Genomic DNA, 17,803 nt, shown 5'->3' on the forward strand with positions numbered 1-17,803 from the left:
GAAATGACTTAAGTAATGGGTTTAGTGAGGAGAATGGCTTAGTTAAGGAGAAGAAAAGCAAAGATAAAAGATATTGAAAAATCTTAGGCCTACCTTTCGAACACAGCTCAGCGAAGGCTATACAGTAAAGCTTCTCTTCAAAGTTAATCTACTGAACCTTTTGCTGATGCTAGGCTAACTTTGAGAATCACTTCTTAGAATAAAGCAGGGCTCATTCAGTCACAATGAAGCTTAATGATTGCTTGGCGAATTAACTAAGATTTCACAGGATCTGGTAATGGCTTGTAATGTATCGGTTGATTATATACCTCAGTCACAATCAATAATAATAAGCAATATCGCATTAATTGCTTCTTTTCTTCCTTTTCGCCAAGCTTTTGTAAGGTAACGAACCAAAACCTAGCGTAATTACAGCATCATACCCATCCGGCACGTTCTACTGGACGTTAATTATTGCGTTATCCAAAGTACCTTTTACATTGGAATGAATTAACGAGTGGATCGTGTTATAAACATGGAAATGTTACCGCTTATAAGTGGTGAAAAGATGAATAGACGGTGTCTCAAAAGGCATCTAGAGGTTAACGATAAATCACAGGTTCAAAATAAAAGGCCGGTTTGGGATAAGGGGTTTGTTATCTGTAAAATCACTATCATTAAGGTTCCAATGGAAGATGAGTAACGGTATGTATTCTTTTTTTCACATAAACTATATGATGAAGTTAACATAAAAATAAGTAAAGGTGGAGATTAGCGACATATGATCAACTAATGTAGTTTAAATATTAAATACAAATTTAGAAAAGAATAAAACAAAAAATTGTTTGATTGGGTAAGATACAGTAGAAGCACGATAGGAAAAAATATACAAACCTTTGTTATTCATTATTGCCATTAAGCATTATAGAATGCAAAGTAAGTGCCTGGAAAAAATCCCGATTTAATATGTGTTTAAAAAATATAATATTTAAAAATATCAAAAATCATTCATAATAAAAACTGGTAGCACCTTAGAAAACAACGATACAAAATCACTATACGCAGAGAAGAAATTCATTTAGAGTTCAAACATAATGTTCGGAAATTATAAGACAGTCTTTAACTTCATCATGGATTTCTTAAAAAAATAATAATCAAAATAATTAAATAACGAGCAAATTAGGATACAAAGTCTAGATTTATAGACAGTCAACTTAATTAAAAAATAAACATGAATAATATTTTCTTTCTATTTTTTTCCTATAATTAAATAATTATTTTGTTTTGTGTCAACAACTGAATTGATCATTTATCGACACTGATGGAAAGTATTTTAATAATAGACCATTGATTAAATCATTAATTAAGTATTTAATCCCTGATTAAACTAAACATTAAGATGCACTTAATTTAGAACAACTTGTTTAAAATACGTAAACTTTTGGTCAGGTTAATAAGATTAAAGATGTATTGTTCTTTATAAACATGAAAATGAAGATTATTATTTAAAAAAAAGACGTTGCATTTTGCAGTTTGTAGAAAGTTAATCACTTCCATAAAAAAAATGTTTGTTTCAATTAGGTAAAAAAATAAAATAAATAAACGGTTAAATTCAACCAAATATCCATTGTCTTCCAATCAACCTTAAATTACCATTTTTTTAGATAAATATTTTTTTTTTCTATCCAATATTTGGTCAACGTGAATAACACTAAATTACACTAAAATAGCATAGGCCTATTGAACATATTGAACAAATAAAAATTAAAACAAATATTTTTTCAGAGGGACAATACTTATATCTTTAGTATTTACTGTTATGCTGAACTTCAATTAAACGAGCAGATTTTAATTCCAAATTACAAAGAAACAACATCCACTCTTAGTGTGAATGCTCACTATTTTGAGGAGTGGTATTATAGGATCACTCTTCAACGAGTGAAAACCACTCTTTCAAAAGATTGGAGCAATTCAATCATTTCAAAGAGTCAGTTTCACTTGGTCTTTATTAATAATACCACTCTTCAAAAGGGTGGAGGAATTCACTAATTTCAAAGAGTCAGTTTCACTTGGTCTTTAATAATACCACTCTTCAAAAGAGTGGAGGAATTCACTAATTTCAAAGAGTCAGTTTCACTTGGTCTTTAATAATACCACTCTTTCAAAAGAGTGGAGGAAATCACTCATTTCAAAGAGTCAGTTTCACTTGATCTTTAATAATACCACTCTTCAAAAGAGTGACAAGGTAAATCTAAAGAGTGTTTTTTGACTTTAGATTTTAGTTTACATTCTGAGCTGAGACATGTCAGCACACAATACGAACAGTCAACAATGTATTACAAAGACAAATACGGTCATCGGTATCTTACTTCGGGTAAACCTCGGCTTTTTGGGTAAACCTCGGCTTTTCGGGTAAACCTCGGCTTTTGTCAGATGGGCTTCGCGAATTGACCCATGCGTCTACTGCCGATAAGTTGTAACTTTGTTTTATGGAATAATAATATTACGGTAAATTCATGTGTTTGATAATGAAACAGCAAGATTGTTTTATCTCTTCCTTTTAACTAAATAAATAGGAAAAAAAGTACAGATTATCAAAGTTGGAGAAGATGAAATGAATAAATATGAAATTATTAATCATTTTTATTTGTTGGAAGTTTAATTCGATTCACAAAAAAGCCATAGCTAGAAAACATTAATGCTGTGTATCTATAGTTAGATGCTCAAATTACTGAGAACATGAGAGTTATGTACTAGCTGGTATATGGACATGGAGTTACAGTATGTAGGATTTGTTCTGGATTTGGTAGCTTTAACTTTCACGGATTAGTTTCATAAATATAATTCAGATGAGGGCACAAATTAGGAAGGAAGAATGACAAAGGAACTCAAGAAATATTATTTTGTATGATGACCTAATAAATCGAGAACAGACGAAATAAACACATCCGGGTACTGCACATTATAAAATTGTGTTCGTTACTTGAACTAACTAAAACCACTCCAGTGTTCAAATCTGTTTAAAAATGACTGATAATTTAATCCTTTCTACACCATCTGATTATTCTATGTTATCATTTGAATATTAATATCAATAACTATTACGCTTGGGAACATAACTGTGTGTAGTAAGTAGAGCGTACATCTGTGAACGAGTACATACTATGGTTCATTCACCCTATAGGTGTAAACATTTGCTTAAGCACGTTTCCTTTATCTAATAATTGGCCTACTTTATGAAGTATGTAAATTTATCAGTGCTAGTCCGTCAAACGTAGATGATAAAGATTGTTTCTACTTCGCGACGTAAAACTTTGCTCACTAGTATAGGACACAACAATGTAGCGCTGCAAAACAAGAAATTGTACCAATTACGACAAGATGGTTGGGTACCCAGATAAATAGTAATTGCGTATAGGTCTTTGCGTTTGCGTAGAATGAAAACCAAGCTTTAACACGATGCGATGGATATTGTGATTTGTCAACTCACTTGCGTTGCGCTAAAGCGTTAAAAACACGATTTAATATGTTACGACGACTACCTAAACAAGAAATATTTCTTACAAAAAACGCTGCTAGACATTTTAAAATTAATCATTGTTTTTTCTTCAGATATATTTATGATTAATAATTAAAAAGATGTCCTTTAATCGCAAAAATACATACAAATCAAAGATAGTTCTTAATGATTCACATGCCCATTTAAAAATGGTCAATTTTTGAACTTTAATGTGCTGTGTTTGTGTGTAACCTGTTGGCATGCAACTGAATACTCTCTAGAGACAACATGACTTCACGAAAATTCTTCCCAGTCTGTTGATTCGCGTCAACCAATCAAAAGCCGAGAATCCAAAATCGTTCAACCGTGAGCCCTTATGACTCTCTTTTCCCATACGTCTTTTTGGTCCAGCAGCCGGGATCTATAAATTAAAGTCGAGTTTACAAAGTAGCAAAACTGTCGGCCTTAGATACTATAACTGCTGTTTGCTTTAGCTTATGAATGAGTAGTCGTCATTGGACGTAACTGGCTCAGAGCAGCAGCGTGAAAAGCTTTAAGGCCTCGTAAAATACTATATTGGCCTTTATGATTACCAACGTTTTGAATTTATTAAAAATACTAAAATAAAATACTCATTAATTTAGGTAGATTACTTTTTACAAGAGGCATTGTAAATGGGTGTGCTTTCTAAGACAAGGAAACAACACTAATCCTCTCCAGACAAAATCGGATTTTGTTTTCTTCCTCTTGTGTTATCATTGATCCGTGCTTGTAGGCTAAATACGTGCTTATACACCCTCTCATCGCCGACGGAAACAATGTACATTCAATCAATGGATATAGTCTTAGGAAGTATTACGAAGTAATTGAGACGCGAATGAAAGTCGAGTAGATTTATGGACGTGAAGCGATTGAGGAAGGATATCATAAACGAATTTATGTAAATATAATTCGTAGATTGTTTTTTTACTTAGCTATACTAGTTTTCATTTTTTAATACAAATGTCATGTTATTTCATGCATGCCTAAAATGGTTTTGTTGAACTCGATGCAGACATTATTAATAATCCCTCAAACCTATAATGTTAACATCAGTGATGATCAATACCAAGAAGTTTGCAAACAGTTATCCATAAAGCTGGTCCCTACTAGGACGCCACGCAAGGACGTAGACTTAACGCACCAATGACAAGCGGCTCGTAAAATAAAATATTGCTGCTTAGTCAAATTGCTTGCGTAGCGCTTACGTTATTGCGTTGCGCTTACGTCATTGGGTTGCGTCTTATTATGAATATTAATTTTAATAAGGAAAAATAATTGTATGTTTCTGTTTATTTTACTCTCATTTATTCTTTCAAACGCGATCAGTCAACAGGCTCGTGCCACCCCGTTCCGATTGGTCACTGTACTGTGACTAAAATACGAAATTGCACTCATGTATTTTACTCTCAATGACGTAATAGTTCAAAAAATTGTCAGTAGATAATATGGGGTTGGCTTAAATTTAACCGTTTTATTTTCTTTTTATAAGTGAAATCATTATTTTTTGTTCGATGTGTTTCTAGGGAAATGAATAACTTTATTAAAAAACTGCAAAATGGCATAATCAAAGTCTGATTTTATTAATCTTCATTTGTCATATGTTTCGGGGACACACACACCTTTAAATGTTGTAATGCATACATGTTGTATATTGACATTCCCATACGAAATATATGCTTAAACCAATGTTTCAATAACAACAGATAGCAAATAGAATAACTGTTATTAGAACAGTCATGGTCACAGCAGACGGAATAGCACTAGGTATGCAACAAAATGTAAGACTATATAATTAAAAATTGAAAAAAAATCAACTTTGCATGTACAAATAATTTTTCATTTCCCGGTGACAGCGCGTCTGAAATAATTATAAGGTTTTTCATTAAAACGATTTTTTAGTCATTGAAAACACCTGCTTCGTCCAAAAACCGCCTGCAGTCTATTTCAAAATAACATCAAATGCAGCTAGAAAACAAATTAATTGCATTTAATATTTAAGTGCACTGATGAATAAGTCGAATTCTAACACTACAGATTAAGTTTAAAATCATTAATAACTTAAATGACACAGAGAATAGGAATATATGTATATTAATAGAAAAAGTGGTGTCTGGAAGTGTTGGAGGAATGACAAATGAACGAGAACTATTTGCATACATTAAAAAGTCCTTCAGTGCATATGTAGTGCAACGGAGGACAAAATTGGAACAAACCTTATAGTATTTCAATGGTTAACATGAATTGTCATATCAAAGCATAAAAGACCCAATAATAATTAATCTTAAATGTACCAAAATTTAATTTAAATACATCGTCAATTAATGCATGGAGGTGGTAACAAAAAAAGTATGCTCTCTCCTGAGTACGATCAGGCTACATTGATCGAAACGTCGAGAATCTCAACAGTTCTTTTCAGAACTATATATATACGTGGTGTACCGCAAATTTGATGATATCAACAAACAAGTATTTGTTAACCTCCTATAGCTTAATACACAACTATCAAACGACAAAAACGGTCAACAACAATACACGCGCAGCTGATCTTTAAATCCCCGTATATAGAATTGATAAACTTATTCTTATACGGACGAAACATGTTGGGCAATTAAAACTATTGTCAATCGGTCGGCCGGCAAAAAGAGTAATTATGTAAATACAAACATTTCAAAAGTTTACTTACCACAGAATGAAGAACATGCATGTCGCTTTCATACCACTTATTTGTTTCATGAAGCACACAAACGAATGTCGTATGACGTCATATGGTACAGATGGCTGTTTTAGAATGGAATGTCAGGTGTAGTAACGTCTACGAACTACTGATGAATGTAACAACACTTCAGTTTAGTTGGGATAGGCCTACTAATCATAAAAATACTTTACTTTAGGCCTACATAAAGTATATTTTGCTTCTCTAACAATGTTTGCTTTGCTCATTATGCCGATTTTACTCCATTGTGCTTGTTATCTTTAAATGACTAAATGAATAGGGATGGAGTAAGCCTCGGAGTCACTCTTTGTATTAAGGGTACGTTCACACGTAAAGCGTAAGACTGGCGTGGTAATCTAGATTAAAAAGTTACTTCAACCTTACAGATAATCACTCAATCTGATATGGAAATAGACATTCGTATATTATCAGGCAAGAATGAAATTACTTCTTCACTTCACTTTTCCCTAATATTATATAAGAAATAGATTTGTCCATGATAGTTGAAGACGTAAGCAATCACACGAATTCCATTACATGAAAACTGTGAGTGAATGAATGTGAATGATACGTTAACAATTACTTTAAAATGATTCAGTTCCATTTATTATGTCATTAAAAGATTATTGTGACTTTTAAATCCACATAATGGGTCCGAAAACCTTACGAATCGAATAAGCTTAAAAAAAACACACACTAAATTAAGCCCCTTTTACATATTTTTCCAATTAACATTTCGTTGTTGTACTAAAGCGCGCGATGAATGTGGCAACTCACTGCTCGTTAACCATTTAAACGAATGTTTTCCCATGCAGACTTGAAAACATTTGCATAACGAATGAGAAAATAATTTTACCTCGCCATTTTATTGTTTTTTTTTCCAAATGTGTTACGTAAAGTTCGATTTAAATTTGCGTAATAAAAAAAACATACAACCGAAAAACATAAACAACTGAATTTTCAATTTTGTTTGCTTGCTTATTTGTCTATATACATTTATTTAGTTTAAAATTTTACAAAGATTAAAGAAAAAAAACCCCGTATTTTATCTATATAGACCTATAACCCAATAACCCAATAACCAAACCTACTCTTCAACAACATGGGGTCAACACCAAACTTGACATTTATTTTAACATAGTTACGTAATATATATAAAAAGGGGAGTGGTCCAAAATGACGTCATACCATCCTTAGTTAGACCCCAAAGGTTTGTGCCAAGTTTGGTGCTTTTGTCACAAGGTGCTGTTAGTACACTACATACAAGGCAAAGCAACTTTATGCAAATAACATTAAAATAACAACCAGGATCATTTGGACGAAGGCAAAAACAAAGTAACAAACATTGGAAATAAAGTCGACAATTTTATTTATTACAGTAAATATACAATGCATAACAAGTTCATTAAAATACGACAGTTTTATCATTTCAAAAGACACAAATTGCACGGACGGATATTTTTCGATCATTTGACTGGTGGAAAATGCTACATTTTATGTACATAGGATGGTAATTATCCATGTCTCCTTCCAATAGAAAAAGACCACTGTAACCGCGGCCCTGGATAATCCCCTATCATCTTTTTTGTCTTTCGTGTTAACAACCCACCTATATTATTAAAATTCCCTATCTTTTACCAAGGCCCATTAGCTTCTCTGCAGTATTTTGGACGCTTCGATCAAGCATGGAAAACTATACTTATACATTGTGAATGGAATACATCAATATTCTACAATTTTCTCAACAGAGGTATACAATTATTATTCTTTTTGGTTTCATTAACAATGGACGGAATGCTATTTCGTTCGATTCTTGAATTTGTTGAATATTTCAGAACTGGTTGGCACACCATCATTATATCCATAACTACTGGACGGAAAAAACTTATTATATTTCACTTTTATTAAACTTTATACATGTGTTTTATATATTATGTTACATTTTCCTACGGGATCTATTATTACAATACTAAGTCGTAAGAAAACATTAAACCTGTCAGTACTGCATAGATGTCCTGTAAAACCACGTTCGAAACATGATATTAAACAACGCGTACATACGGGGTACTGTCTGCTGGGATACGCAATTAAATTTAATGTCCACACACAGAAATAAATAAATGTGGACAAAGTGAGATCTTTACGGCGCAAGTGATCACAAAGTTGAACTATCTTGCGTAGAGAATTAAACTTTGCGTAAAATAAGTGTGTGCTTTATGGTGAAATTGAGCGCAATGCACCGACCGATCATGACGGATTGTTTTATGAAGACAAAATGGACACAGAATAGTGCTTGATAAAGACCTGAGGGGACTGAGATGCTAGCATCTGTTCTATCATGACCATTTAGTGAGACCACGTGATCGCGATGTAGTAAAATTAATAAAAGTTATGATTGTGGAGGTTCATGAATTTATAGAAATCAACCTGATTTTGGAAGTTTGAAAAAAAAGAAAATTTGTACAGTCATAGCATACATAAAACGAATTTTATAAATATTTTTGTATAATAATTTAAACAATAAATTAATAATGGAAACCAATATCCATAACTGTAAAAAAATCTCCATAACGGTAATAGAACAATTACCAGATATTTAAAATGTTTATCTCGGTTGTACTCTTAAAACCTATCGGAGGTAAATCGGAGTTAACAACATGGAGGTATCTGAGTTGACAACACGGAAGTATCGGAGTTGACAACACGGAGCAAACAAGCACATCGGTTGTGACTATGATAATGATTCGGATAAGCTTTACTCCTTTATATGCACGCTTAATTCTAGTGCTTGTTCACACAGCTTTTAGCTATGTTTACACGCCCTAGTACTGTATCTCTATCGAAGTTAAATTATAGTATATCAGAGTTACATCATTTAGCTTGTTCTACGTTCACACCGGTTAAACATGCGACATAACTGTAACCACGATGGGAAGCGCATGCTTTTTTATATCGGAGGTACTGTACATCAGAGTTAACACGAGCCTGAATGAGTTAACAGAGGTATGACGAGTTAACTGATTAACCGACTCAGTATGTGTAAACACATTTGATGTTTTTCTGAAAAAGTGAAAAATGTGTAGGCCTCCTACAATAATTATTATAAATGGAATAGCAACACTATTCCAATCTTGCTACTGTACATTTCTTTATAATACAACTGACTGCATGTGTAATACAGTATTAACAATAAAAAAATAATTATTACATAACATTATACATTTTTGAATTAGCAGAAACTTTTTTCAAAAGGTATTATACAATTCGAAGCAATAAAGAGTGTTATACCTTTCAAATATTTTAATTGTTAACATCAAGATTTTAATAATAAAATTAACAACTTTATTTAAAAAAAAAATGAATTTTCTTGCATCTTTCTATCCTCACTTTGTGATGGTTTTCTTCTTGCGAGCACGAACTTTGTGTTTCTTCGTCTTTGAGTCAACAATTGACTGTGCTTGTTTTTTTAGTTTATCTCTTGTTACTATATCTTCATCCTCGCCGCTGTCCTCGTCATCTGTCAAAGGAAAACAACGCCGTTAAGTAAACAGTAATAATCACACAGATCACAATTTGCAAAACATAACTACACAATTGAATCATACATAGGAATTTTCAAGATTTTGGAATTTTGTAGTTGCTTTGTAACGGCCTACTCCATGGTCTTATTTGTAAGTATTTGCAAGGTATAATCACATTGATCAAATTTACAAGACTCAACAAACTGTAGCTCAAAAATTGAATGATAATTACTAATACTTAAAAGTTAAATAATCAAATCATGAGACATTCTCAACCAAACTTTATTTCCATTTTGGAAAACCTACATGGTGTACTGCAAAACTAGTGTTTATTTCACTATGCAAACACTATTGTAATCAAAAATAGAATCAATATTCACATTTTAAGAATTAACTATACATCATTGATAAGTTGAAAAAACATTCAATAAATACAGTGTGTATTCATAGCTTTAGCAGATATTAAAGCATACAGTTAGTCGCCATACTCAAAAATAACATTGAAACATATAAAACATACATCCTAGAAAGGGAACAGGTGAAAATTAATCCACTACTGTCATCAATAAAATGCTCCCAATTCAATATTATTATAGATTATTAATATTTTATTTACTTATACTCAGTGACCTCTTCAGTCAAAGACTGGACTCAGAGTGGCTGTGTGATGCGAGACAGTGGCTTTGTGGGGACTAGTACACCGGGGTACCCTCTTACTTGTCTCAAAAGATGTATAAAGCTCTGTCTACACTTACAAACTTTATGTGACAAAGAAATGTGATGTGCCAATATATGGACACTTGATGATGTCATCACTACTATATTTGGGCACATCACACTTTTTGGTCAAACTAGTTTGATGGTGTAGACAGAACTTTAGGTTCTTTAATGTACAAATGAGCTAGATGTATGCACTGGACCTACGGTTTAGTTCTTATCTGAAAAAACTCATTCTACCACCAGAACTATGGAGTGAGTAAGTCTCTGGCTACATATTATGGTTCCACTGTCTTAACTGTTCGACCACACACTCGCTACAAACATTGAATGTACAGTATTGTTTGAAGAAACAGAAATATAAAAACAATATATAAAATATCATCTTTATAGCTTACTTTATTTGCCACATCTGGTGAAATCAATAATAATAAATATTACTAGCTTTGTGGCAAGTGTAATAATTAGTTTAATTGTTTGATGGATCCTCACGATTATTTTCAATTTACTGAAAATTGAAATAATATTTGTTGCTAGTGAGTCAATAAAGGAAATGTAATTAGAGTGATAACAATAGATCTAAGTGTAATAAAACTGTTATGGCTTCAAAACTGATACAGCTAAGTAGGCCTACAATAGATTAACATTTTTTATTGTTACAATTACTGTAGAACATAAAATGAGATAATATTGAATATGACAACAAAAGTTGTTGCTGAGTAAGAACAATTAATTGCAGTTGTATTGATAATTTTATTTATTATCTTTCACGTATTGTCTGCAAAAACATGAAAAATGAAGATAAATAAAATCAAATTTCAAATAGGCCATTTTGTAGTTTTAATTATTCAGTTATGCAGCTCATAAAAATTCAGTAGGCAAGATGCTAATTAGTCTTATTGCCTCATCTTTTGAATGGGATGTAAAACCATTGCTGCTGACACGTACATAAAGTGCATGATGTTAAAGGCCAGGTGCGGGCAAAAAATTTCTATTGATCATACATTCCAATAATTATCGATATATAGTTTTACCCTATGTTTCATAATTTTTGGGATTTTATTTGTGTTACACGAGCTTGTTTAAAATAAGCACTTTCTTATCAGTGGGGGGGATAGTTCAAATTACAATCTCTATTCTTTTGTACACAAATTTTGTAAATAGAGAGGCATTTTAAAAAGTTATGAAAAATAAACTTAATACACTATTAAAAAAGATTAAGGGAACATCCCATGGTGTGGTAATCTTGGTAGGGGCTGCCATTGGTTTGCCTAATCCGAGTTTCCACTCAAGCAACCAAACACTTATTAATTTCTACCAATGGTACAATCGTAAAACAATTACAAATAATTGCAATACATATATGATTAAATAATAAAACAATACCATTAATAGAGGATCTTGCAGAAGGAAATTACTAATCACGCAAGATAGGTTAAGCTTGAAGATTATAATTATGTTTTTTTTAAATTAAAATCATTCAATGCTGTTTCACTCTGTAAGTAAAGTTCATACTGTAGTTAATAATAGCAAACTATTATTTCATCAATTTAAAATATCGTATTTGACCTAACATAATCCCATAGCTCAATCATTCCCTAATTACTGTAGGCTGTTTTCCAGATCATAATGTAATCCTACTGTAATCACAACTTGAATTATAGGACAAAGTATTATTTATACAGTAATTCATTTATTTATAACTTTTGTTTTAAGAAAGAAAATATAAATATGGTTTTTTTTCTTAGTCTATTAGTCTACTGTTGGGAATATGACCTACCCCATTCTCAAACTATTCCACCTTTGTGTCCTAGTTTAGGAGGAATTTTGGTTTCAAACCTACAGGCTGAAAAGGGTGTCTTATGGGATACTATTTGGTACGAAAGCCTTGGCTTAGACCAAAACAAATGATATAGCCGATACAAAAATCAAAATAGCTGTGGAAGGTCTCTGCATCTGTACCTAAAATGTAACAAAAATTTGGAATTGCCAAAACATTTTATGATACTGTAGGATCAGAGTTGAAACACTGGGGTAAGGGAGCGTGCCCAAATGATTTTACTCCGTTAAACTAGTTGTAACGCAACTAGTTTAACGATTTACCGTTATATGCAGCAAATTCAAATACTGGTTCAGTGAGGCATATCAAACCCTGCCTATTATTACTAGCTATATACCCACTACTGTTTCCAAAACAGCGAAAACTGTGTCTTTTAAGTTTTAAATATTAAGACAGTAAAATTAATGTTAAAAAAAGAATGGTAACTAGTCAGGTGATCCGCACAAACGCATTATGCACATTCTGTACGAAAACATTGTGAGCGGAAATGGAATGTTGTTAAATTGCATTGTTTTGTGCATTTTAAGAATGAAATTATGGCAAACAATTGAATGGGGTGAAAATAGAACAAATCGTCTTTTATTTTCGCCATTGCACTGAATATAGCAAAAAAATAAATGGTAATCAAAAATGGCAGAAAGAAATAAGAATACTGTATGCTTGGAAAAAAAAAATATTTCTTAGAAACAGAATTTCATTTATGAATACTATACTAAAAACGCCAGTTCTGAAAAACTTTACAGAAATAGACAATAAACAAAGTTAAATAGATCGGTCATAAAGAAGAGTTTAAATCTGGAGAAAAGAAGGACGTATTTAGAGAAATCATAATTTTAAATGCAATAAATACTGTAATTGCAGCGTAGTAGTTACTACCTATCCACCTACTGAATAGAAACAAGGTAAAGGCACTATCCGTAACAATCCTACATATCATATGTCATAATTACGGATAGAGTTTCGAGTCGACGAGCAATTTGCAATGTTTTTTAATGGAGGTAACTTTCCAAATGCCTCGCACATTACAGCTGGGACTGTTAGTTCATTTTAAGTTGGATCTCGAGAGCATCTTAAAATGTTGCCCGTAGGGAGAGTTAAAAGGAACAGGCTGTAGGCTTATGACGTACGATCGCATCAAATGGGTGTTGATTCCTGTTAATATACTTTGATCTGCTATGTTTATTTGTAGGGTATGCTCGAGGGTTAGTTAAGGCGTTTTGATTACATCGTTTTTGGACACGCGCAATATTTCTTTTATGGACTTCAACCGGTGAAGGATAGATGATAAACAGTCGTAAGAGCGAGTGGTTACGTGTGCGCGCCGTTAATCTTCATCAAACCAGTACATCAGTTCAAACGTTAATGTAACAAAATTGTAGAAATAGGAATTTATTGGGCAACAGACACACAACAATATAATGTAATGTTGCAATTTAAACCTACAGAACTAGACAATTAGGGAATTTGCTGCAGTAATGGACATGAAAAGCAGGTAGTAATGTAACTAACAGTGTTGTATACTGAAATATTTATGGCAATTTTGGCATTTAAAACTGTACTGTAATATAATACTGCAGGCAAGTTATATAAAGAAGTTAATATACACAAAAAAACATGGATAAATATATGGTAGTTGAAAAGGAGTGATCTTAAAATGAATACTGTTCCACTTTTTTCAATCAAAGTGTTCAGTCCTATTAAAACTTTTGGTTGCAGCATACAGTAGTATCTCTGAGGTCAAGCTAACCAAGAGAGCAGTGGTTCCATAAATTAAAACAATCAACCTTGATCATTCTTCCTTTAATATTAAATTTGTTTTGATAATTATTTGAGCCAATGAGCATGCGCGAGTAGAGACAACACCTAACTTTTACACGCAGGGAAAAAGATCTTAAATTCAGACTAAAGGTAATATATAGCCAACAAACTCTACTATTTTTAAAAGTTGTATACACTAACTAAAAGAAGACTGCATGATGGCGACTAATAGGCCTACTAGGGCAAATAGTTATTTGAGCCAATGAGCATGCGCGAGTAGAGACAACACCTAACTTTTACACGCAGGGAAAAAGATCTTAAATTCAGACTAAAGGTAATATATAGCCAACAAACTCTACTATTTTTAAAAGTTGTATACACTAACTAAAAGAAGACTGCATGATGGCGACTAATAGGCCTACTAGGGCAAATACTAAATCAATTGACTTAACAAGAAAAGCTAGACCCTCCGAAAGTCTAGAAGCAGATGATCCAATCGAAGCCTCCGGCGACCGACAGGGGGAAACTCAAACGCTCGCCGATCAACTAGGTAGGCTATCAGAACAACTTAATGGTAAACTAGATAAAGTCCTAGAAAATCAAAAAAACTACAACAAAAGGCTTACCAAACTGGAAACAACTGTCAAAGATCTAGAAAAAAGTGTGGAATATGCGCATGATTCAACTAACAAAACGAAGGAAGAAATAAAAAAAATTGGAAATGAAATCAAGAAAATGGAGGAGTATGAAAACAAAATGGCGGCTTATCAGGATAAAATGGCGGACATGGAAAATTCAATCCTAAAACAAGAAAGATACAGTAGGAGTTTTAATCTAAGGTTTGGAGGAGTTATAGAAAATGCTACAGAAAACACCCAGGACTTATTGCAAAAAGTACTACGCGAAGAACTCGGATTCGAGGACATCGAAATTGAAAATTGCCATCGCACCGGGAAACGCCGTTTAGATAACAAACCGAGGCATATAATAGCTAAATTTCTGTACCGTCCACAAAGAAACCAAGTCCTAAAACTAGGAAAAGTAAAATTAAAAAGTAAATCACAAAACGTATTTATTACTGAAGATTTACCTGACGCGGACATGAAGAAAAAGAGAGAATTATCTACAATTATGGCGCAGGCATATGCCGAAAAACGTAAGCCCGTATTCAGAAATGGACAACTGTTTATCGACGGTAAGCCATACAAGCCACTAAAATAACTATAATTAAGTCATTAAGCCAAATTAATTAATGTTCAATTGAACACAATTAATTAATGTTTATGAATTATATTTCATACCTACATTACCGCAGAGTCTATCATTGTCTTGTAGAACGTAGACTAATTATTTTTTCTATATTTGGACTAAACTGTCGTAGTGTTGTTAATAAGTTTGACTTAATCTCAAACTATTTAGACTCACTCGTACATGCCTTCTCCGTTATTGCCTTCAGTGAAACCTGGTTAACCGAAAAAGATAATATTAATCTATACCAGTTACCAGGCTACAGTTTGATTCACAATGATAGGAAAGATAAGAGAGGTGGTGGGGTAGCGTTCTATGTTACCAACAAACTAACATATATTATTAGAAATGATCTGTCATCTTGTATGACTGAAGCAGAGACTATTTTTATTGAGATTGAGTTAGAATCAGGAAATAATGTTATTTGTGGTATAGTTTATAGACCACCCTCACGTTCCTTGCAAAAGTTTGATGATGAATTAACATGTGTAATGCAAATGATTAATCTAGAAAAAAAGAAAGCTTACCTTGTGGGAGACTATAACATAAACTTACTCCAACAATCTACCGACAACACTATCCAATCACACTTAGACACAATATTTTCTCAGTCATTTCAGCCAATCATAAAAAGTCCTACTAGAATATCCGATAATTGTGCTTCAATAATTGATAACATTTATTGCAACATCGATTCTTTTACTACGTCCCTTAAAAGTGGAATACTTATTACTGATATTTCTGATCACTTCCCAATATTCTGTGTAGATACTTTGGAAAAACATAATAAGCAATATCCTCGATTTGTATATAAACGACAATACTCTCCTCAACAAACGGAGTATTTTTTGCAAGAATTACAAAGTAATCAGTGGAATGATGTGCTATTCTCAAATAATGCGAATGTTGCTTATCAAAATTTTACAAACACTTTAAATAAAACAATTGATAATTGTTTCCCTTTAAAACGAATTAGAAATAAGGCGAACAAGTTAAAATCTCCTTGGATCACAGCTGAAATTGCCAGAGCTATCTCTCAAAAACATAAATTATATAAAAAGTACAAACAAAATAACACCACTACTAATAAAAGTACGTACATACATTTTAGAAACAAGTTAACCACTACTATTAGAAATCGGAAAAAAGAATATTATATGGTCCAGTTTGAACGAAATAAACAAGATATTAAAAAAACGTGGACAATCCTAAATGATATAATGGGTAGGAAAAAGACTACCAATTTGCCTACAAAAATAAAATTGGGTACTGAGACTTTCTCTGATAATGATGAGAAAGCTGATGCATTCAACTCTTTTTTTATTATTATTGGAGAAAAACTAAATAATAAATTTTGGCATGAATCTCAAAATGAAGAAATCACCCACAGAACTTTCTTAAAGGGAAATTTTACCTCTTCAATGTTTTTTAAGCCTGTTACTGAACATGAACTTAACCACTATATTAAAAACACAAAGAATACTTCTCCTGGCCATGATGGTATAAGTGCCCAACTCATAAAATCTGCTTCCCCGTTTATTTTAAAACCTTTATTGCATATCATTAATACGTCATTATCATCGGGCTGTGTCCCGGCTGATATAAAAATTGCTAAAGTTATCCCGGTATTTAAGAATGGTGACATCTCCGATATAAATAATTATCGGCCTATTTCCATTTTACCCTTTTTTTCCAAAATATTTGAGAGGATTGTGTATGATCAAACGATTTGTTACCTCTCAAAATATAACGTACTGAGTAAAACACAGTATGGATTTAGACAACACCATTCAACTAGTCATGCTTTAATACAATCGATTGAAAAAATCACAAACGCTATTGAGAATAAAGAGTTCACACTAGGAGTTTTCCTTGATTTATCAAAAGCGTTTGATACAATCGATCATGATATATTATTAGATAAGTTAAAGATGTATTGTCCCTTGAAACACAAAAAAATGAAGGTCAAAATATTCTAAATTTAAATTGGCCATATCAAAGTAATATTAAAGTTATTCACTTTAAGTCGAAAATTCGAGCCAAAAACAACAAGTTTACGTAATTAACAGGTAAATTGATTTAATTACATTTCGTCTGGAAAATCGTCGCGAGCGAAAGTAAACAAAGATTTCAAACCACGAGTACGCATTATGCGTATGCTAATTAGGATTGTTTACAACTCGTCACGGTTGAGAAGGTATTTTTACACAGATCGTGAGGAAGTTTTATGATTATGCATACAGAGTAGCGAAACAAGCGCGTTTCATTATGAGATATGTTTTGATTGAAAACTTTGACTGGAAGTCAATGTTATTTTTTTAACAAAAAAACGTCTGTATTTCAGTTAAATGATTTTTTTTTAAACAAATTTTTGGTGATAGTTAATAACTATTATGATACTTCAAAATGACCCACCTTTTTTCGAAATCTGTTATTTTTTATTTTTTTGGAATTAGACAAAGGGACAATACATCTTTAAGATTTTA

The 17,803-nt window shown here is 32.3% G+C and overlaps 1 protein-coding gene across 2 annotated transcripts in view; it reads right to left on the reverse strand.

Annotated features, from left to right (window-relative positions):
• Positions 1 to 7,586: 7,586 nt before the first annotated feature.
• LOC140046504 (outer dynein arm-docking complex subunit 3-like) overlaps positions 7,587 to 17,803 on the reverse strand; it is a 42,694-nt gene continuing 32,477 nt past the window's right edge. For both annotated transcript variants that reach the window (XM_072091165.1, XM_072091164.1), the window contains one exon: positions 7,587 to 9,750. In XM_072091165.1, coding sequence (XP_071947266.1) covers positions 9,617 to 9,750 — 134 coding nt within the window. In that variant the 3' untranslated portion in view covers positions 7,587 to 9,616. The remainder of the gene's footprint in view (positions 9,751 to 17,803) is intronic.

This window comes from Antedon mediterranea, chromosome 4, assembly GCF_964355755.1.
Source record: "Antedon mediterranea chromosome 4, ecAntMedi1.1, whole genome shotgun sequence".
Classification (NCBI taxonomy): Eukaryota; Metazoa; Echinodermata; class Crinoidea; order Comatulida; family Antedonidae; genus Antedon; species Antedon mediterranea.